This window comes from Salmo trutta, chromosome 3, assembly GCF_901001165.1.
Source record: "Salmo trutta chromosome 3, fSalTru1.1, whole genome shotgun sequence".
NCBI lineage: Eukaryota > Metazoa > Chordata > Actinopteri > Salmoniformes > Salmonidae > Salmo > Salmo trutta.
The window spans coordinates 67,127,650-67,150,579 of NC_042959.1; the positions used below are offsets into that span (position 1 = coordinate 67,127,650).

Here is a 22,930-nt window from a genome sequence, read left to right on the forward strand (position 1 = left end):
TGTGTACCTAACCATAAACATCAATGCCTTTCTTAAAATCAATACACAAGTATATATTTTTAAACCAGCATATTTAGTTAATATTGCCTGCTAACATGAATTTCTTTTAACTAGGGAAATTGTGTCACTAACATATTTCACTGAAAAAAGTTTTAGAAATGATAGTTTCTGGATTTCACCATATTAAGGACCTAAGGCTCGTATTTCTGTGTATTATATTATAATTAAGTCTATGATTTGATATTTGATAGAGCAGTCTGACTGAGCGGAGGTAGGCAGCAGCACACTCGTAAGCATTCATTCAAACAGCACTTTCCTGCATTTGCCAGCAGCTCTTCGCTGCGCTTCAAGCATTGCGCTGTTTATGACTTCAAGCCTATCAACTCCCGAGATTAGGCTGGCAATACTATAGTGCCTATAAAATCAAATCAAATTTTATTTCTCACATACACATGGTTAGCAGATGTTAATGTGAGTGTAGCGAAATGCTTCTGCTTCTAGATCCGACAATGCAGTAATATCCAACGAGTAATCTAACCTAACAATTTCACAACAACTACCTTATACACACAAGTGTAAAGGAATGAAGAATATGTACATAAAAAAATATGAATGAGTGATGGTATAGAACGGCATAGGCAAGATGCAGTGGATGATAGAGTACAGTATATACATATGAGATGAGTAGTGTATGTAAACATATGAAGTGGCATTGTTTAAAGTGGCTAGTGATACATTTATTACATACATTTTTACATGATTAAAGTGGCTGGAGTTGAGTCAGTATGTTGGCAGCAGCCACTCAATGTTAGTGATGGCTGTTTAACAGTCTGATGGCCTTGAGATAGAAGCTGTTTTTCAGTCTCTCGGTCCCTGCTTTGATGCACCTGTACTGACCTCGCCTTCTGGATGATAGCGGGAGGAACAGGCAGTGGCTCGGGTGGTTGTTGTCCTTGATGATCTTTTTGGCCTTCCTGTGACATCGGGTGATGTAGGTGTCATGGAGGGCCGGTAGTTTACCCCCGGTGATGCATTGTGCAGACCTCACTACCCTCTGGAGAGCCTTACAGTTGCCGTACCAGGCGGTGATACAGCCCAACAGGATGCTCTCGATTGTGCATCTGTAAAAGTTTGTGTGTTTTTGGTGACAAGCCAAATTTCTTCAGCCTTCTGAGGTTGAAGAGGTGCTGCTGCTCCTTTGTTTTGTTGACGTTGAGTGTGAGGTTATTTTCCTGACACCACACTCCGAGGGCCCTCACCACCGTCTCGTCGTTGTTGGTAATCAAGCCTACCACTGTAGTGTCGTCTGCAAACTTGATGATTGAGTTGGAGGCGTGCATGGCCACGCAGTCGTGGGTGAACAGGGAGTACAGGAGAGGGCTGAGAACGCACTCTTGTGGGGCCCCAGCGTTGAGGTTTAGAGGGGTGGAGATGTTGTTACCTACCCTCACCACCTGGGGGCGACCCGTCAGGAAGTCCAGGACCCAGTTGCACAGGGCGGGGTCAAGACCCAGGGTGATGACGAGTTTGGAGGGTACTATGGTGTTAAATGCTGAGCTGTAGTCGATAAACAGCATTCTCACATAGGTATTCCTCTTGTCCAGATGGGTTAGGGCAGTGTGCAGTGTCATTTAGCTCAGTTAATAGAACCTGTGGGTACAACTTTGCCGATGCACTTGCTAATAAACCCACTCACCGACTCAGCGTATTCGTCAATGTTGTTGTTCGCCGCAATGTGGAACATATCCCAGTCCACATGATTGAAGCAATCTTGAAGCGTGGAATCCGATTGGTCAGACCAGCGTTGAACAGACCTGAGCGTGGGAGCTTCCTGTTTTAGTTTCTGTCTATAGGCTGGAAGCAACAAAATGGAGTTGTGGTCAGCTTTTCCAAAGGGAGGGCGGGGGAGGGCCTTATATGCGTCGCGGAAGTTAGAAAAGCAATGATCCAGGGTTTTACCAGCCCTGGTTGCGCAATCGATATGCTGATAGAATTTAGGGAGCCTTGTTTTCAGATTAGCCTTGTTAAAATCCCCAGCTACAATAAATGCAGCCTCAGGATATGTGGTTTCCAGTTTACATAGAGTCAAATTAAGTTCGTTCAGGGCCATCGATGCGTCTGCTTGGGGGGGATATATGCGGCTGTGATTATAATCGAAGAGAATTCTCTTGGTAGATAATGCTGTCGGCATTTGATTGTGAGGAATTCTAAGTCAGGTGAACAGAAGGACTTGAGTTCCTGTTGTTATGATCACACCACGTCTCGTTAATCATAAGGCATACACCCAATAGTCAAAGATATATGAAATACAAATGGTAGAGAGAAATAGTCCTATAATTTCTATAATAACTACAACCTAAATCTTCTTACCTGGGAATATTGAAGACTCATGAAAGCTGGTGGTTCCTTTCAACATATATTCTCATGTTCTGAGCAAGGAACTTAAACGTTAGATTTTTTACATGGCAAATATTGCACTTTTACTTTCTTCTCCAACACTTTGTTTCTGCATGATTTAAATCAAATTGAACATGTTACATTATTTAATTGAGACGAAATTGATTTTATTGATGTATTATATTAAGTTAAAATAAGTGTTCATCAGTATTGTTGTAATTGTCATCATTACAAATATATAAAAATTGTCAGAGTAATCGGTATCGACCTTTTTTGGTCCTCCAAAAATCGGTGTTGAAAAATCATAATCGGTTGACCTCTCCTCTGTATAGTACAGCATCTGTCTCTGTGGCCTTCTCTCCAGTGGGTCACTGTCACCTCTAGCAGTGGTGGCTAGTGCTGGTGGACAGCCAGCGACTAAGGTGTTGATAGGGGGTTTCCACCAGTGAGGCACCTGCTCTGATCACTAATACTTTCCTTCTGTGCCAAAGGAAGGAAGGGATTTTCCCCAGGACATTGGCTGCTCCCTTCAGTGATACATACTGTACAACTAGCTAAGTATCTATCTCTATGGCTTCCCTCCCCTTGCTGAAGCAGTGGAAAATGCTGTATTTTAGCCGATGCACCTGCTCTGATCAGTTCCCCCTGTGCCACATAGCCCATTGGCTGGCAAGACAGCTTATTCGCCTCTGCCTGCTGAAGTGGTGGAAAACGTTGGATTGACTAGGCCAGATGCAGACAGACACAGCAGTTTAAGTGGCAACACAGGAAGATGGCCGTCCTTCCGTCCTCCTCTCACAACTGACCCGGACCGAACTCCAGTGGAATGAAGGCTCTCTTTCCCTCAGCTCTAATCCTAATAAAACTCCAGTGGAATGAAGGCTCTCTTTCCCTCAGCTCTAATCCTAATAAAACTCCAGTGGAATGAAGGCTCTCTTTCCCTCAGCTCTACTCCTAATAAAACTCCAGTGGAATGAAGGCTCTCTTTCCCTCAGCTCTACTCCTAATAAAACTCCAGTGGAATGAAGGCTCTCTTTCCCTCAGCTCTACTCCTAATAAAACTCCAGTGGAATGAAGGCTCTCTTTCCCTCAGCTCTACTCCTAATAAAACTCCAGTGGAATGAAGGCTCTTTTTCCGTCAGCTCTAATCCTAATAAAACTCCAGTGGAATGAAGGCTCTCTTTCCCTCAGCTCTACTCCTAATAAAACTCCAGTGGAATGAAGGCTCTCTTTCCGTCAGCTCTAATCCTAATAAAACTCCAGTGGAATGAAGGCTCTCTTTCCGTCAGCTCTAATCCTAATAAAACTCCAGTGGAATGAAGGCTCTCTTTCCGTCAGCTCTAATCCTAATAAAACTCCAGTGGAATGAAGGCTCTCCTTCCATCATCAGTAGAGCCTGCAGTACAAGGTGATGCATGATGACATATCCAGTGGAAGGCTGTGGCTCTGATTGACTACCTGACATGATACAACACCTTGGGGTTGACTGAAAGGTCCATCAACTCCTGTCACTCAAAGACTGCTCTGCCGGCCGAATTCCCGCCCGCCCTGTCTGGCCGACAGGCCGACTGACTGACCAACCGCCCGGCCGAATGCCCGTCCGCCCGCCCTGTCTGGCCGACCGGCCAAATGCCCGCCCTGCCCTGCCTGCCCGGCCGAATGCCCGCCCTGCCCTGCCTGCCCGGCCGAATGCCCTGCCCTGCCCTGCCTGCCCGGCCGAATGCCTTGCCCTGCCCGCCCGGCCGAATGCCTTGCCCTGCCCGGCCGAATGCCCTGCCCTGCCTGCCCGGCCGAATGCCCGCCCTGCCCGCCCTAACGCCCGCCCTGCCCTGTCTGGCTGACCGGCCGAATGCCCGCCCGCCCTGCCCGCCCGAACGCCCACCCTGCCCGCCCTAACGCCCGCCCTGCCCTGTCTGGCTGACCGGCCGAATGCCCGCTCGCCCGGCCGAATGCCCGCCCGCCCGCCCTGCCCGCCCGAATGCCCGCCCACCCTGCCCAATGCCCGCCCGGCCGAATGCCCGCCCGGCCGAATGCCCGCCCGCCCGTCCGTCCGAATGCCCGCCCGCATGCCCGCCCTGCCCTGCTGATCGCTTGGCCAATCGCCCAGCCAATCGCCCACCCGGCCGACTCCCCGGCTGCCCTGTCTGTCTGGCCGCCTGCCTGCCCGACCGACTTGCTGACTCACTGCCTGCCTGGCTGGGATCATTAGTGATATAGAGAAAAGGACAAAGGTGGAGTGAATTAATTTCATCAAGAGTGTTTAACCTGATGAAGCAAAGGCCATGTCAAACTTGAGAATATCTGTAATGATTACGAATCAAGATAGACATCCACAAGATGATATTAATTGGGTTTTGATGGATGGGACGAGGAGAAGGACAGTGTTAGAGGGAGATTTAAAATGAATGAATTATGAGGAAGAGTTATTAAGACAAACGGCAAGACGTTCAATAGCCATGGTAGCAGGGGCACTACTCATGTGCCTGGGACTGGGTTGAAAACAGTCAGTTAAACACAAGGCAGTAACCAAGACCATCACAACACATACCATACACAAACCTCACCACAAGACCAACTTGGGCAATACCCGTAGACATGATTAAGTAGCTTATCCATCTCTATTCACAGGATTAATATCAGGCATTAGGTATTATAGGTGAAGCTTTCAATTCAAACCATAACCAGACAAACTCACAACCTGCATAGCAGAGTTCAGTCAGACGACCCAAAGCAACTTACCGCCCATGGACCTGGCTCTGCACAAACAAACCAAGAAATCAACCAATCCTGTTCAAATCTGCTTAAATTCAACATTCAGCTGGACAAGAACAAGAAGCATCAGAAATACCACCAATCAATGTGATGTATTTCATGGCCCCGCCCTTCTTTCTGCAGTGCTGAGAGAAATGATAGCTAGCTAAGACATGCTAGCTAATTGCTGAAGCACTCAGCCTTAATCCAGTAAATGACTGCAGTGCCAAGCTGAGGCAAGCTACTGCTCAGCAGCATACTCATATCAATACCATTAACCTAAGTTCTGTAATTTATCTTTACCAAAGTGCTCTGGGAGATGTATTGAGGGACTGAATACATTACATGAAGCTGTTATGGAGAGATATGGGTCTGCATTATGGTGTTATGGAGAGAGATATGGGTCTGCATTATGGTGTTATGGAGAGAGATATGGGTCTGCATTATGGTGTTATGGAGAGAGATATGGGTATGCCTTAATGTATTATGGAGAGAGATATGGGTATGCCTTAATGTATTATGGGGAGAGGTATGGGTCTGCATTATGGTGTTATGGAGAGAGATATGGGTCTGCATTCTGCTAAATAATCTGTTGTTTTGTCCTTAATTATACACGGTATGTAAGCCGTTTATAGACAGGTTCTTTCTGGTGCTGGGAAAGCAGATGATTGTGTCCTCTGTATCTGTGTGTGTGTGTGTATATATGAGTGACCTACTTCTGAGCTACGTGCAAGGTGATAAACATCTGCCAAAACAGCAGAGCCTCATTAACACATTACAATATTGCACACGCACACACAGTTTGTTAGTTCGCTGCAGCGTGAACAACCTTCTACATGGATCATTAAACCATCAGACCTAGATGATATACCTGACGGGTCTCTCAGAGAGACAGTCACGTCAGCCGTACACCTCATATACCCAGCTTATCCACACAGAAGTCTGTGGCTTTCCTTCATCTAGGGTTTCTTTATACATTTTATTCACCTTGAAGTCCCTTCATGTTATTTTTGGGAACTTCACCGTTTTTTGGTTTAACACACCACAAAAAAGTTGAGTTTAAGGTTGAGTGATGGTACCTGCTTTTTTTCACCTTGATAGACTCAAGTTAGGTCAAACCACTATGTCATGCTAGCGTTATTCAACACACCATACAGTTGAGGGGTTCAGTCAGTCAAACTTACCCTTTTCTTCAGAGCCTCCAGGGACTCAAACTCCAGACGTGACAGTTTGATCTGGATGTGTTTGGGGACGTCTGGGATCACAAAGGTCAGGATGAACTTGGAGGCCAAGAGGAAGTGCTGCAACAACAGCAGCAGACAGAGGAACAACAGGGAAGTATGGGGAGACTTTAGGACATGTAACAGGAAAAGTAGACATGTATTATGATGTTATATTGTACTGAGATAGTAGAGAAATGTAGTTTATCCTATTATCCTAGAATTCAGAAACATGTACAGTTGATATAATGAATAGTTTAAACTGATTGAACAGATGTGATACGCTGCTGAAGTGAAACATCACAACACAATCTAAACTGCTCTGGAGACAAACACACCATCACCGACCGGTGTCCAATCCATGACCTTACAAAACTACACAACCATTGGTGTGATACCCCTCTAAACAGCTGGTTCATGTTCCTATCTACCAGGCTGGTCTTCTTTCATCTGTATATGCTGTATGTAACTTCTGAATTTTGAACCACAGGGTTCAATTCTTGGGCCCACTCTTTTCTCTGTATACATAAATGATGTCGCTCTTGCTGCTGGTGAATCTCTGATCCACCTCTACGCAGACGACACCATTCTGTATACTTCTGGCCCTTCTTTGGACACTGTGTTAACAACCCTCCAGACGAGCTTCAATGCCATTCAACTCTCCTTCCGTGGTCTCCAACTGCTCCTAAACACAAGTAAAACTAAATGCATGCTCTTCAACCGATCGCTGCCTGCACCTGCCCGCCCATCCAGCATAACTTCTCTGGACGGTTCTAACTTAGAATTTGTGGACAACTACAAATACCTAGGTGTCTGGTTAGACTGTAAACTCTCCTTCCAGACTCACATCAATCATCTCCAATCCAAAGTGAAATCTAGAATTGGCTTCCTATTTCGCAACAAAGCATCCTTCACTCATGCTGCCAAACATACCCTCGTAAAACTGACCATCCTACCAATCCTCGACTTCGGCGATGTCATTTACAAAATAGCCTCCAATACCCTACTCAACAAGCTGGATGCAGTCTATCACAGTGCCATCCGTTTTGTCACCAAAGCCCCATATACAACCCACCACTGCGACCTGTATGCTCTCGTTGGCTGGCCTTCACTTCATAATCGTCGCCAAACACATTGGCTCCAGGTCATCTACAAGACCCTGCTAGGTAAAGTCCCCCCTTATCTCCGCTCACTGGTCACCATAGCAGCACCCACCTGTAGCACGCGCTCCAGCAGGTATATCTCTCTGGTCACCCCTAAAGCCAACTCCTCCTTTGGTCGTCTCTCCTTCCAGTTCTCAGCTGCCAATGACTGGAACGAACTACAAAAATCTCTAAAACTGGAAACACTTATCTCCCTCACTAGCTTTAAGCACCAGCTGTCAGAGCAGCTCACAGATCTCTGCACCTGTACATAGCCCATCTTTAATTGAGCCCAATCTACTACCTTTTCCCCTACTGTATTTATTTATTTTATTTATTTTGCTCCTTTGCACCATATTATTTATATTTTAACTTTTAACTTTCTTCAAACTACAAATCTACCATTCCAGTGTTTTTCTTGCCATACTTTATTTACTTTGCCACCAGGGCATTTTTTTGCCTTTACCTCCATTATCTCACATCATTTGCTCACATTGTATATAGTCTTATTTTTTTCTACTGCATCATTGATTGTATGTTGTTTTACTCCATGTGTAACTCATGTTTTTGTATGTTGTCGAACTGCTTTGCTTTATCTTGGCCAGGTCGCAATTGTAAATGAGAAGTTGTTCTCAACTTGCCTACCTGGTTAAATAAAGGTGAAATAAAATAAAATAAAAATTGTCATTTGTAGTCTACTGTATTTAAACATGTGCATGATACTAGGTGCATGATACTAGAAAGGTAGGGCTTTCTCCTATAGAGCTCCATTTTTATGGAATGGTCTGCCTACCCATGTGAGAGACGCAGACTCAGTCTCAACCTTTAAGTCTTTACTGAAGACTTATCTCTTCAGTAGGTCCTATGATTAAGTATAGTCTGGCCCAGGAGTGTGAAGGTGAACGGAAAGGCTGGAGCAACGAACCGCCCTTGCTGTCTCTGCCTTGTCGGTTCCCCTCTTCCCACTGGGATTCTCTGCCTCTAACCCTTTTACAGGGGCTGAGTCACTGACTTACTGGTGTTCTTCCATGCCGTCCAAGGGAGGGGTGCGTCACTTGAGTAGGTTGAGCCACTGACGTGGTCTTCCTGTCTGGGTTGGCGCCCCCCTTGGGTTGTGCCATGGCGGAGATCTTTGTGGGCTATACTCGGCCTTGTCTTCGGACGGTAAGTTGGTGGTTGTAGATATCCCTCTAGTGGTGTGGGGGCTGTGCTTTGGCAAAGTGGGTGGGGTTATATCCTGCCTGTTTGGCCCTGTCCGGGGGTATCATCGGATGGGGCCACAGTGTCTTCTGATCCCTCCTGTCTCAGCCTCCAGTATTTATGCTGCAGTAGTTTATGTGTCGGGGGGCTAGGGTCAGTCTGTTACATCTGGAGTATTCTCTTGTCTTATCCGGTGTCCTGTGTGAATGTAAATATGCTCTCTCTAATTCTCTCTTTCTCTCTTTCTTTCTTTCTCTTGGAGGACCTGAGCCCTAGGACCATGCCTCAGGACTACCTGGCATGATGACTCCTTGCTGTCCCCAGTCCACCTGGCCATGCTGCTGCTCCAGTTTCAACTGTTCTGCCTGCGGCTACGGAACCCTGACCTGTTCACCGGACGTGCTTGTTGCACCCTCGACAATTACTATGATTATTATTATTTGACCATGCTGGTCATTTACGAACATTTTAACATCTTGACCATGTTCTGTTATAATATCCACCCGGCACAGCCAGAAGAGGACTGGCCACCCCTCATAGCCTGGTTCCTCTCTAGGTTTCTTCCTAGGTTTTTGACCTTTCTCAGGAGTTTTTCCTAGGGAGTTTTTCCCAGCCACCGTGCTTCTTTCACATGCATTGCTTGCTGTTTGGGGTTTTAGGCTGGGTTTCTGTACAGCACTTTGAGATTTCAGCTGATGTACGAAGGGCTATATAAATAAATTTGATTTGATTTGATACTGCAACAATGTTTCCCCAATGGGACAATAACATCAGTCAAGTTAAGCAGAACATTCCCTGTTCTTTCAGAACTACCTTCATTCCTTCTCAGAGCGTGGCTAACAACAAGCAGCTGACCTGACCCACACAGTCTGAAAACAGTCCTGTTGTCACATGAAACCTGCAGATCAGGTCAATGTATGAGCCAATCCATTGACTCGTGTTTTCACATGAAACCTGCGTCAGGTCAATGTATGAGCCAATCCTGCGTCAGGTAAAAGTACGAACGAACCCGTACAACCATAAACACGCCAAACCATAGAATAATAATGCTGAAAGGGTTACCATTTAAGAGATCACGCCTCTTAACTAAGGACCAGATAATCAAAGAATATGTCTTGAAATACTGTAAGCAAAACAGGAGACTACAGGGTGACAAACATGCAGTAAGACCCTGGTGATTATTCTGTGTGAGAGTTAAGAAGCTGAAGACCCTTCTGGACCCTAACTCTTTAAATCAGCCCCTAAACAGTTCACTGGAGCTCAATATTAAACTGTAATGGTAAAGACAGGCAAGAGGGCTTTGCTGAAAATACAATCACAATCTCTCAAAAAGGAAGAGAGAAGAGAGTGCTGTGAATACAGAAAGAGGCCCCCCAGTACAACACTGGCCCACCCTCCTCCCTCTGTTGAGGTGATTGGAGGAGACAGATGAACAGCAGACAAAGGGGAAGTGGGGTGGGGAGGACGACTCGTGGCAAAGAGCACACCTGTTATCTTCACAGCCCCTCTGAGGTGAGGTAAGGTGTGAGAGAGAGAGAGGTAGCAACCTGACCAATATCTAACACATACATTATCTTTTTCTCAATACATTTTTTACGGCCAAGAGAAGTGTACTTCGAACTGCATGACCAGAAACCAGCTTTATCACTCTGAATCGATGCCAACACACTGCTATGCAAAGCAGGTGTGTCATTGCTGGAGAATTGACAGCTGACACAACACACTGTACCTCATCAGTATGTGACAGCCACAATTCCATCGGATTCAGCCACTGCTTTCATCGCAGTAAAAGGCTTCATACATGTTAGGCCTGACAAATGTTGTCGACCGAAAACTTCCAAATACTGTTATTACAGGCTATTTTGTCCTATGGAAAGTGTTGTTCAGATGGGTGGTTTGGGCTAGAAGGATGGGGAGGTGTGTGGTGCTCCCTCTCTCTGTCCTTCAGCCATAGAGTACTTTAGTACAGACAATTGTGTATCCCAATTGGCAACATAATACCTTTATAGTACACTACTTTTGACCAGGGCCTCTCAGGGATAGTGCAAAGGGGGTTATTTGGGATGCAGAAAATGTGAGCTAAGTAGTAGACTTTACAGTATTAGAATGTAAAAGGGTGAAGGGAGTCCAGTCTGTCTGGCCTCAGCGCTGACTGAGGTTGTTGCACTGATTGAAATGCAACATTAAAAACACCACAGCCTTTTAGCTGATTGGTACTTGACAATAGGAGTTTATGGGCATTTAGAGAGATAGGGTTGGCTTGGCACACGTTGGAAAACCAAAGAACACTAACATAAATGCAAATGTTAGTTGAAAGGGGTACATTTCATCTTGAGGCCCCGACTCAATATCAAACTACTTCTCTATGATGCTCTAAACAGTGCATAAGTGTGAATTGAGACAGTACCTGTAAGTGCTAGCATAGCAATCTGTGGCCTTTCGTACCATAATCCCCTCTGCTCAGTATTCACCCCATGTAGCTGGGGCCAGAACTGCACTGCCTTGTTCATTTAGCAAATTAGCATTTCAATCCACCTTGATCGGGAGTCATTTTATATAATTTATTCTGTGAAGCGGCAAGAACAGAATTTCTTAATCTAACTTTTCACGTCAGGGTTTTGTGAATAGATCTTGTCTGAAAGGCGGCCATCGGTGGCTTGCCATAAACACTTCGACATGGTGCTGAGACATGCATGGTTCTGCAATAACCCTTGGGACAGCCAACTGCAGAGTGAGAATGAGCCTCATGGAGCACCGTGCATTCACACAATGTGACAGGCCAGAGTCTGGCAGCAGACTGTGGTCTATAAGGATACGAGACTAATGCAGAAAGAGGTGGCACGTCTCCCACATGAGAATGAATGATTACATCAAGATGATTCATACCAAGTTACTTCAGCTCGATCCAATTTCTGTGTATTGATCTCTCGAGGCAGGTACTGTATTATTTCCTCTACTGTTCCTCGATGCACCGCGAGGTCGGTGTGAGACCTGTTCCTCTGGGCCCTGGTCAAAAGTAATGCTCTATATAGGGAACATGGTGCTATTTGGGACACACCCATGGTGTTGATGGGCAAAGGAGACAGGAAGGGTTGTGGAGAGGTCTCCAAGCCTGCAGAGATTATTCAGTACAGCAGGCAGGTAGCTTCAATAAGACTAGACTGGAGCCATATATGGTAGAAGAATAGCATTGAACAGGACTACAAAGGGCTGTAAATAGAGTTGCCAGTCAGCAGGGGGGCACAGCTTCACACAGAGCTGATGCACACTACATTAATACACAGGATGAGTCCCAAATTACACCCTATTCCATATATAGTGCACTACTTTTGACCTGTGACCTATGGGCCCTGGTCAAAAGTAGTGCACTAAATAGGGAATATGGTGCCATTCAGGGCACTGTATCTGAGTCAATGCACAGATATGACTAGAGCTAGCACTAGGCTGATCGTGCTCTACAGAATAGAAAGGGAGACCACCACCATGGTGACAGAATCAGACACATTCAGTTACTGGGTACAAAGGGTTCTGGACTTCAACAACACACACCACATCACAGTGGCTTCAGAGGACAATGGCTGATTTCCCTTTGGCAAAACAAACCGTGAGGGAGAAAGATAGACAGCGTTGTTAGGAGCCAAACAAATAAAGCCAGCTGCATTATACCAGGCAGTGTTATATTTCAGCATTATAAAGGACCAAGGCAAGGACCAAGGCAAGGACCAAGGCAAGGACCAAGGCAAGAAGGAACAGCTAAGGAACGGTCTTTTTTGTTGTTGTCATTTAGCAGATGCTCTTATTCAGAGCGACTTACTGGAGCAATTAGGGTTAAGTGCCTTGCTCAAGGGCACCGACAGATTTGTCACCTAGTTGGCTTGGGGATTCGAACCAGCAACCTTTCGGTTAATGGTCCAACGCTCTTAACCACTAGCTTACCTCTGTCCTCCCTATACATTCTGACATCTCTTGACTCTGTCATAGTACTAAACACTTCCTGATAACCATCTTTAACCATCACACCTAGGACGATGACTATAACAAAAACTATCAAGATACAAATAGAAAATAACAGTTATCATTCCAGTTAATGTCCTAGGTGTGGACGGCCCTTAACACTGAGGTGAATATCAAGCCCACTTTATCTACAGTGCAAGTTCAATTTCAGTTCATCACCATGAAAATAATAGCCCCTCTCCCACTTCCCATACCTACAGTAGATGCATGCCCCCGTTCATTATCACTCATGTTGTGAAATACCAACCATCTGGGGTTTTGCAGCACGGTTTCAGAGGCACAATTCAGACGGGATATCGTCAGCACACTGGTGTTATGGATCTGTGACACCATCCTGCTATTCTGGCTGTTACACCAATGACACAGTAAGAGTGGCTAATAAGACCATTCATAGTCTGCAGTAGAGTTGGGCTGCATACATTCACATTATGTCCCATCTTAAGAAGTCGTCTACACCTGCGTCCTTGATCGTCAGCAGGCTAAACGGCCATCTTTCACTTCACCTCCGCAGCAGCGGTGTGTCAGCCCAGCTTCTGTGTCCAGACAGAGGTACTTACTACTCCACCATACATCACAACTCCCCTTCCTCTCTCCTCTGTCACCAGGACAGACAGAGGTACTTACTACTCCACCATACATCACAACTCCCCTTCCTCTCTCCTCTGTGTCACCAGGACAGACAGAGCAAACCGAGTGACTGACTGACCGTCCTCTCCTCTCCCAGACATCCTCCATGCATCCCCCAGACATTAGTATTTCATCCTGGGTTGTGAATTACAGGACAAACCTCTGTCTGAGAGTTGTCACTGGATGCTCTGTTTCTGTCCACACACACACACAAACAGGTTTCCGTTAGCAGGTAATAGCCAGCTTTCGGCATATTTTTTTTAAAAAGCCAACAAATAAAATTGGAAAGGCCAATTTTACATTTTTCAGCTAAATGTTCTGGTCTGTTGCATAAGATTCATTGCTTATTAAAAAAAAATTATATCATCCCACAACTGTCCCAGGGTCTGTTTGGGATATTTTGTTTCTCGACAAGCTGACCAATAGAATAGGTCAATTTGTTTTACTATGGGGGATAGTAGATTGACATAGGCGGTGAGCCCATAAGGCTAGGGGAAGCTAAACTTTCCCTAAGTAAATTGAAATAAATTGCCAAAATGATATCGCCTAATTAGCCTACTCCTGTCTATAAAGAAATAAAATCTTTCAAAATAGGCAACTAAATCATGATTTAGCCACAGAGGACCATTAGCTTCCCCTAGTCTTGTTTTAAATCTCATTGCCTACAAGTCGGAAGGAAAGGCAGCTCACGCAATTTAGGCTGTGCGCGTTGCAAATATCAAATAAATGATTGTTGAGTTGCAACTGTCAAGGAAAAGTAGAAGACTAGCAAGCCATATCGCAATATTTATCAATTAAATTGCGGGAAAACATAGTTTGGAAAGCAAATGGCTATTGCTGTAAAGAGAAGACAATGACAATTTTCAGTAGGCCTATAGCCCATCTTATTGGCACCACTATATACCTGGTGAGTGCTCACTGCGCATATTCACGCTGTCCTTCTTGGGTCAGTGCTACTTTAAATTCAGTTATTGGACAACAGTTTCTTGCTCCAGTTTAGATGGACGTCATATTCTATTTGTGTCTCCCCTGCTAGTAGACCTATTATATGGACAACGTCGTTTTAAGTGATTGTTCCTCAGTGTCGGCAGAGTTTGTCTGATTAAATAAGATTTTGCTTAGGTCTCCAGCAGGGCCGGTGTTGTGCCTAAAATCTCCCCCGACAGAATCCCCCCCAACACCTCTTCGCGTGAACACGCACACACTCAATTCCTCATTGCTGCGACTTGAGATCTCTGATCACGTTCGGCTGCGTTTCATTATATTTGTTTTATGTCGGTTTGATCGCGGGGGAGGCTCTAGTAATATCTGCAGTTTTCGGTTTGGCTATTTGTTTCAAGTGTATTAGTCTATAAATAAATCTCTTTGCCAAAAATTCGTCATCTCTCCCATGTCTTATTCGACTAGTAGTTGTTCTGAAATGTTTATTGCTTGACTACATTTTACTCCCTCCTCTGTTCAATATATCACACAAATTAATTATTAATGTTGGTTGCCTATCCTGACGTGAAGTTTGTTCTATAGAAAGTATTCGACTGTTGTGAGCCACAGAAAGTATTTGACTATAGCCACAAAATGAAGGAAATTAGAAAGGGGGGGGGGGATTTCGGGCAGAAAATAGCCTTGCCAAACACCCCCCCCTAATTTCCTTCATTTTGTGGCTATAGTCAAATACTTTCTGACACACACACAAAGAGAGAGAGCGCTTAGGTAACATTTTCAAAAAATGTGTCACTGTTTGATAGAGAGAAATACATTTACATATTTAAATCAAACAGCAAAGTATAAGCCACACTAGATGCAGTGTTCAGGGATTAAGTTGGTACACAGGACACATCCCAAATGTCACCCTATTCCCTACATAGTGCACTACTTTTTGACCAGAGCAGTATGGGCCATTGCCAAACCTAGTGCACTAGCTATATAGGGATTAGATTGGGTGGTACAGGGAATGCCAACTGTCAGTGCCCAGGGCCTGGGGCATGGCAAACCTGCTGCTGGATTCTAATCTGATTATCTGAAAACCACCTTAAAATGGGATTGGCTCTCTGATTCCCTGCCTAAAATAACCCTCATGGAGAAAGTGACACAACAAAGACTACTGATGTGTTTTTACTAGCATAAATAGTATAGGCTATTTCTGGGAATAGGATGGAAGGTAAAATATAAATACTTCCTCCCGATTTCTCCTTGTTCCGTGGAATGTTTATTCCATCTCATTTTAAAAAGGTATAGATAGTCTGTGGTTTTGTCAACGGATAATGCATGAAAGGGTAGGTTAACATCTCACAATGCATGAACTATAACTCTATTACATAATCTGTGCAAATGTACAAACACATTCAACTTGACAATGACAACAGCATTTTAGTGTGTGCAAACTTGGTGTAATAATAATCTTTACATGTAGGCTAATCATTACATCTAGCAATGTTCCATCAATCCAATGTCTGGTGACCGCTTAGACTGGGATCAGTGCATCAAAGAGGCCAAGGTTGGAGAGAATGCCTGGCCTGGCTGCCAAGGCCAATGCATCATCAAGTGTTTCAATTACTCCTGATCCTTAGCCTTCTCTTCTCTCTCCCTCCCTTCCGACCATCTCTGTGTCTGTGGCTTGGCTACCCTGTTGCCTGGTTACTGCTCTGTGAAGTATGCCATGCCGTACAGTAATTACCCAGGTATCACCTGCTCAACAATGAGCCCTGTCCCAGCCAATCACAGACAGGAGAGAGGAATAACAGCTAGCCAGGAGAGCGAGAGAGACAGAGCCGAAGGGCCCTTGTAACATTTCGCATTGACTAGACTAATAAGTCCATGGCCTTTAAAAAACAAACTTACGCAAGATAGGCTAACTTCCATAAATGTGATATCAATGCGGCATTATATGGTAGTAAAGAAATCAAATTCCACAATATTTTTTTTTTCAAATACCATTTCATGCTACATATATATATTTTTTTTAATTGGGGGGAGGGGGTCAGTATTTTTCCCACTCTCCTCCTATATGATCCGGTGGTCTGGTCCCACTGTGGGGTTGAGACACAGGCGTCTGGTCTGGTCCCAGACCCCATTCTGCCAGGGCCCTCCCTCCCCACCACATCAGACTAACAGGTTCATATTGATGGAACAACATAAGTCACTGCACTATAGTACTGTCTGCACCTCAACGGTGAAATGAGGTATTGTACAGCAGCAACATATCACTCTATCGTAGAGCTGGATTGACTCAGAAAGACCTGTTCTCTGTATCGTAGAGCTGGACTGACATCCCTGACAGAAGGCACTAGAGGCCCTAATAGCCATATCCTGCTCTGCTTCCTGTAACTGGCTTGGTTATTATGTCAGCATTCTAAATGGTACCCTATTTCCCTATAGTGCACTACATTTTACCATGGCCCATAGGGGAGTATATGGAATATGGTGCCATTTGGGATGTAGGCTATATGTCTACAACATTGACTGCCTCTGTAGCACTACTCATAGAATAGAATCTAGATATTCATAGAATAGAATCTAGATATTCATAGAATAGAATCTAGATATTCATAGAATAGAATCTAGATATTCATAGAATAGAATCTAGATATTCATAGAATAGAATCTAGATATTCATAGAATAGAATCTAGATATTCATAGCCTCTGCCACAGTGTATCATGTGGATCAGTGATTCATGAATATTTCTCAAATCGTTTCTGGCAGATATTTTGCGGTGATTATGTATTGACAACGTTCAATGAATACATAAACAAACAATGCATCCAGAAAAGGTTCAGTGTGTGTGTACCCTGTCACTGCATGCTGAATAGCAGAGCTGGTTCTGCTGCTCCAGTCTGTAATGGACTGAATGATCTGGCAGGGAGACGCCAACCCACAGATCTACAGGAAATGTGCTGCTTGGCAGCAGTGTGAAACGTGCCTGGATGTACAATAAGCTAGTGAGGTAGGTTCATCTCTCCCAGCTCCTACCCTCACTTCTCCTCTCACTTTCCCTCTCTCGCAACCTTGTGCTCTCTCCTATTTCTCTCCTTTTCTTTCTCCCTCCCTCACGATCTCTCTTTCTCATGCGCACAGACAACCAGACAGTAATCCAGTGTGATAACCCCTGTGCTGTAGATTTGTGTGACATCACATGTTCTACAGAGTGAGGTGGATTGCAGACAGACAGAGAAAATAAGCCCTGATCCACCCTGCTCACCTTCGTGCCAACTTCAGCCTCTGAGCCACCGAGGTTAGAGGTCACGGCATTATATTACCACACAGCATCAAGGCCTGAGCAGCCGAGTACAGAGCCCAGGCACAAAGTATACAGGCCACACATGCTCTTCATTCTCACAGGGTGGTCAGGGCAACTCCGTGGGCGCTGGAGACATACAGTATGTGCAGGAGCAAGTGTGTTGTATTTACTGCTGCCTATCTGGATGTCCATGATTCTGTCTGTATTGGTGCTGGTCTGTATTAGCTGGTGCAAAGACAGGAAATCAATAAATGCACAAATCTGAAATGTTTGAACCGCAGCAAAGGGGTTGTCATACACAGTATTAAGGGAACTGGTTTACTTGCTCTGCGGCAGTTCTGTAGACAAATACAAAAACTATTTTCAACCAAACATGCACCCATGACGTCGTTTCAAATCCGTAAAAATACAGTGTGGTTTAGCATATAGATAAAACACACTAGAATGGCCTCTAAGGACTAATACAATAAATGTGTATTCTATTCTAATGAACTACCTCTCCTCTGCTTCAGGCCCCCCCTCTGCTCTTTTTGTCCTAGTTATTTTAATCATTTTCTCTCGAGGGCTGGAGGTGCATGCGGAGGATGTTGCACAACGAGCTCCCCCAATTGTGATCCTAACAGACGTGGACTGACTGGAGTTATTCTGGGTCTGGAAGCTCTAACAGTGCATTATCCACACATATCTCCCCCACTAACACAGGTCCTATCTATTGGCCTACCCTCTGTACTCTTACCTGCTTACAGCTGCACTCAAAGACACAGTGGAGGAGACAAGACCTACAGTACAGCCAGGGCATAAACACCCTGTCATCATCTTCACACATGCTACACCAAGCAGCAAGGATGGAGCTCTCATTCTATGACTCTCTGGCACCATCTGCTGGCCAGCCTGCTTCAACTCTATTCTGCTGGCCAGCCTGCTTCAACTCTATTCTGCTGGCCAGCCTGCTTCAACTCTATTTAGGCGCAAGAAGCACCAAAACAGACACAATGTTGGAAATAAGAAGTTGAATTAGATTTTAAAATGAGTAGGAAATACTTGCATACATGTCTAGTCAGATTGTGTGTGTGTGAAGAGTGAGAGGTGTGAAAATGGGACAGTACCTCGAAGCCCACCACCCACAGTATGAGCTGTGTCTCTGACTCCGGGAAATAGGACTTGACTTTGGGGGACATGCCAATCAAGGCACAGTTGGTCACCACGGCGATCACACTCATGGCCTCAAAGGCAAGCTGGAAGAAAAGAAAAGACAGGAACTTTCCCCCCTGACTGGTCTCCCTTTCCTTCCTATCCACCACCGTTCAAAACAATCATCACAGTTGGACATTAACCTTTTTTTCTGAGTCAATCCTTTAATTATCAAATAAAGTCAATTAAACCAACCACCCACACTAAATGTACTATAGAGAACTAAACAGAGTAGAAAGAGCTCTTAGGTCAGCCTTACCTGCCACACCCCTATGTTGGCTGCAGGCTCAGAAAAGGGTCTTTTGAACACCTTGCACATCTTGAAGGCATCCGAGTAGACCTCTGTGACGTTGTTGAGCACCACCAGCACCGCGGCCAGAGGGTAGACACAGGAGAACAGACTGACATAGCCAAACAGCAGGAACAGCTCCAGGTAGTCATCAAATGTTCCCTTAATAGAATACAACAGAGTTTATACAGATTCATGAAGGTTAGACTACACTAGAGCATTACAATACCCACTTCAGCCACTGGACTCTTCATCTATGTCTGTCTAAACACTGCAGTAACATTTCACTTGATGGGGGTATTCTGTGCATAAGGCAAGCATAACAGCATAACCAATCAAGACAGTGGTTAAGAGTGTTGGGCCAGAAACCGAAAGGTCGCTGGTTCAAATCCCCAATCCGACTAGGTGACAAATCTGTCGATGTGCCCTTGAGCAAGGAATGAACCCTAATTGCTCCTGTAAGTCGCTCTGGATGAGAGCGTCTGCTAAATGTCTCAAATGTAATGTAAAGATACCTTCATGTGCGTTGCAGTATCATTCATCACAACCTTCCTAGTTACACATTCATTCCCCCATAACTTGAGTCCTCCAACTCACCAGGTAGGTGCTCATGTCTGCCTCCAGCTTGACCTGCTCAGAGAGGGGCAGCTCCTTGTCTTCCATGGTTTTTATCATCCTCTTATGGGCCTTCTTGTTCCTCCTCCTCTGGAGCCAGTAGGGCAGGAAGGCCTCCATGATCTGGTTCAGGATCTGAGACGTTATCAGCAGCGTGGCCAGACTCTGAAAATAAATAAAAGAGAATATGATAGTAGATAGTAGTAGCAGCAGAAGTAGCAGCAGAAGTAGCATGAGTAGCAGCAGAAGTAGCATGAGTAGCAGCAGAAGTAGCATGAGTAGCAGCAGAAGTAGCATGAGTAGCAGCAGAAGTAGCATGAGTAGCAGCAGAAGTAGCATGAGTAGCAGCAGAAGTAGCATGAGTAGCAGCAGAAGTAGCATGAGTAGCAGCAGTAGCAGCAGCATGAGTAGCTGTAGTAGCAGCAGCAGCATGAGTAGCTGTAGTAGCAGCAGCAGCAGCATTAGTAGCTGTAGTAGCAGCAGCAGCATTAGTAGCTGTAGTAGCAGCAGCATTAGTAGCTGTAGCAGCAGCAGCATTAGTAGCTGCAGCAGTGGCAGCAGCAGCATTAGTAGCTGTAGTAGCAGTAGCAGCAGCATGAGTAGCTGTAGTAGCAGCAGCAGCATTAGTAGCTGTAGTAGCAGCAGCAGCATTAGTAGCTGTAGTAGCAGCAGCATTAGTAGCTGTAGCAGCAGCAGCATTAGTAGCTGTAGCAGCAGCAGCATTAGTAGCTGCAGCAGTAGCAGCAGCAGCATTAGTAGCTGTAGCAGCAGCAGCAGCATTAGTAGCTGTAGCAGCAGCAGCAGCATTAGTAGCTGTAGCAGCAGCAGCAGCATTAGTAGCTGTAGCAGCAGCAGCAGCATTAGTAGCTGTAAGCAGCAGCAGCAGCAGCATTAGTAGCTGTAAGCAGCAGCAGCAGCATTAGTAGCTGTAGCAGCAGCAGCAGCATTAGTAGCTGTAGCAGCAGCAGCAGCATTAGTAGCTGTAGCAGCAGCATTAGTAGCTGTAGTAGCAGCAGCAGCATTAGTAGCTGTAGTAGCAGCAGCAGCATTAGTAGCTGTAGTAGCAGCAGCAGCATTAGTAGCTGTAGTAGCAGCAGCAGCATTAGTAGCTGTAGTAGCAGCAGCAGCAGTAGTAGCAGCAGTAGCTGTAGCAGCATTAGTAGCTGTAGCAGCATTAGTAGCTGTAGGAGCAGCAGCATTAGGAGCAGCAGTATTAGTAACTGTAGCAGCAGCAGCATTAGTAGCTGTAGCAGCAGCAGCATTAGTAGCTGTAGCAGCAGCAGCATTAGTAGCTGTAGCAGCAGCAGCATTAGTAGCTGTAGCAGCAGCAGCATTAGTAGCTGTAGCAGCAGCAGCATTAGTAGCTGTAGCAGCAGCAGCATTAGTAGCTGTAGCAGCAGCAGCATTAGTAATTAGTAGCTGTAGGAGCAGCAGTATTAGTAGCTGTAGTAGCAGCAGCATTAGTAGCTGTAGTAGCAGCAGTATTATTAGTAGCAGCAGTATTAGTAACTGTAGTAGCAGCAGCATTAGTAGCTGTAGTAGCAGCAGCATTAGTAGCTGTAGGAGCAGCAGCATTAGTAGCTGTAGGAGCAGCAGCATTAGTAGCTGTAGGAGCAGCAGTATTAGTAGCTGTAGGAGCAGCAGTATTAGTAGCTGTAGTAGCAGCAGTATTAGCAGCAGCATTAGTAGCTGTAGGAGCAGCAGCATTAGTAGCTGTAGGAGCAGCAGCATTAGTAGCTGTAGGAGCAGCAGCATTAGTAGCTGTAGGAGCAGCAGCATTAGTAACTGTAGTAGCAGCAGTATTAGTAACTGTAAGAGCAGCAGCATTAGTAGTCTCTCTCTCTCTCTCTCTCTCTCTCCTTGCTGTCCCCAGTCCACCTGGCCGTGCTGCTGCGGAACCCTGACCTGTTCACCGAACGTGCTACGTCTCCCAGACCTGCTGTTTTCAACTCTCTAGAGACAGCAGGAGCGGTAGAGATACTCTGAATGATCAGCTATGAAAAGCCAACTGACATTTACTCCTGAGGTGCTGACCTGTTACACCCTCGACAACCACTGTGATTATTATTTGACCCTGCTGGTCATCTATGAACATTTGAACATCTTGGCCATGTTCTGTTATAATCTCCACCCGGCACAGCCAGAAGAGGACTGGCCACCCCTCATAGCCTAGTTCCTCTCTAGGTTTCTTCCTAGGGAGTTTTTCGACACCTGCATTGCTTGCTGTTTGGGGTTTTAGGCTGGGTTTCTGTACAGCACTTTGTGACATCAGCTGATGTAAGAAGGGCTTTATAAATAAATGTGATTGATTGATAGCAGTAGCAGCAGAAGCAGTAGAAGCAGCAGAAGTAGCAGTAGCAGCAGCAGCAACAGAAGTAGCAGCAGCAGCAGCAACAGAAGTAGCAGCAGCAGTAAACGACTCTGGTTGCATCCCAAATGGTACACTTTTCCATTTATAATGCACTACTTTTCACCAGGGCCCCTAGGGCTGTGGTCAAAAGTAGTGCACTATATAGGGAATAGGGTGCTATTTAGACAGAAAATTAAACACAATAACAGCATTGGGGATATTGCTAGTAGTGAGAGCCTTATATATCTATCTCTGTCTCTGTTGCTAGTGCCTCTAGCGTCCATGTCTGGAATGATGGATCACTTGAATCGGAACGTCTAAGGCCAAAGGCTAGTAGTGCCCAATGATGTGTATGAACTCTGGATTGCTGATGCTATGTATTGGCCATTTGAGAGGCTTTGAAGCCACCGGTCGGCCATATTGGCTCTCCCCAGTGGGAGCAGTCCTCCATAGGAATGAATGGAATTCTACAGTATTTCAATTCAATTAGGACAAAATGACATGTATTTAAGATGTTTTGTTGTAGTAGTAGTGGAGACAGTAAAAATAGAACAAAATATATCTATTGTTACTGTCTCCACTACTACTACAACAACAAAACATTTTAAATACATGTAATTTTGTCCTAATTGAATTGAAATACTGTAGAATTGCATTCATTCCTATGGAGGACACTTTCCTATACACACACACTTTAAGATTAGTTTTTATATCTTTGTTTTGCTTTATGTTTTGCTAACATATAATATAAAAGTATGCATTAAGGTGTCTGTAATAGAATACACATGTCAAAAACAAATGTAGACATTAACACATGCATTTCTATAGCTTCCAAAATCTTGTTTACAATGAAGGAGGATTACCAAGATGGCTGCGCGGTGGCTTCAATACAGCGCCC

At 45.1% G+C, this 22,930-nt stretch overlaps 1 protein-coding gene across 1 annotated transcript in view; it reads right to left on the bottom strand.

Moving 5' to 3' along the window:
• Nucleotides 1–22,930, bottom strand: part of LOC115185005 (anoctamin-10-like) — a 41,915-nt gene that overhangs the window by 13,187 nt on the left and 5,798 nt on the right. The window contains exons 9-12 of the mRNA XM_029745602.1: nt 19,665–19,847; nt 19,038–19,229; nt 18,694–18,822; nt 6,333–6,449 (exon numbers count right to left, since the gene is read on the bottom strand). Of these exons, the coding sequence (XP_029601462.1) occupies nt 6,333–6,449; nt 18,694–18,822; nt 19,038–19,229; nt 19,665–19,847 (621 nt within the window). The remainder of the gene's footprint in view (nt 1–6,332; nt 6,450–18,693; nt 18,823–19,037; nt 19,230–19,664; nt 19,848–22,930) is intronic.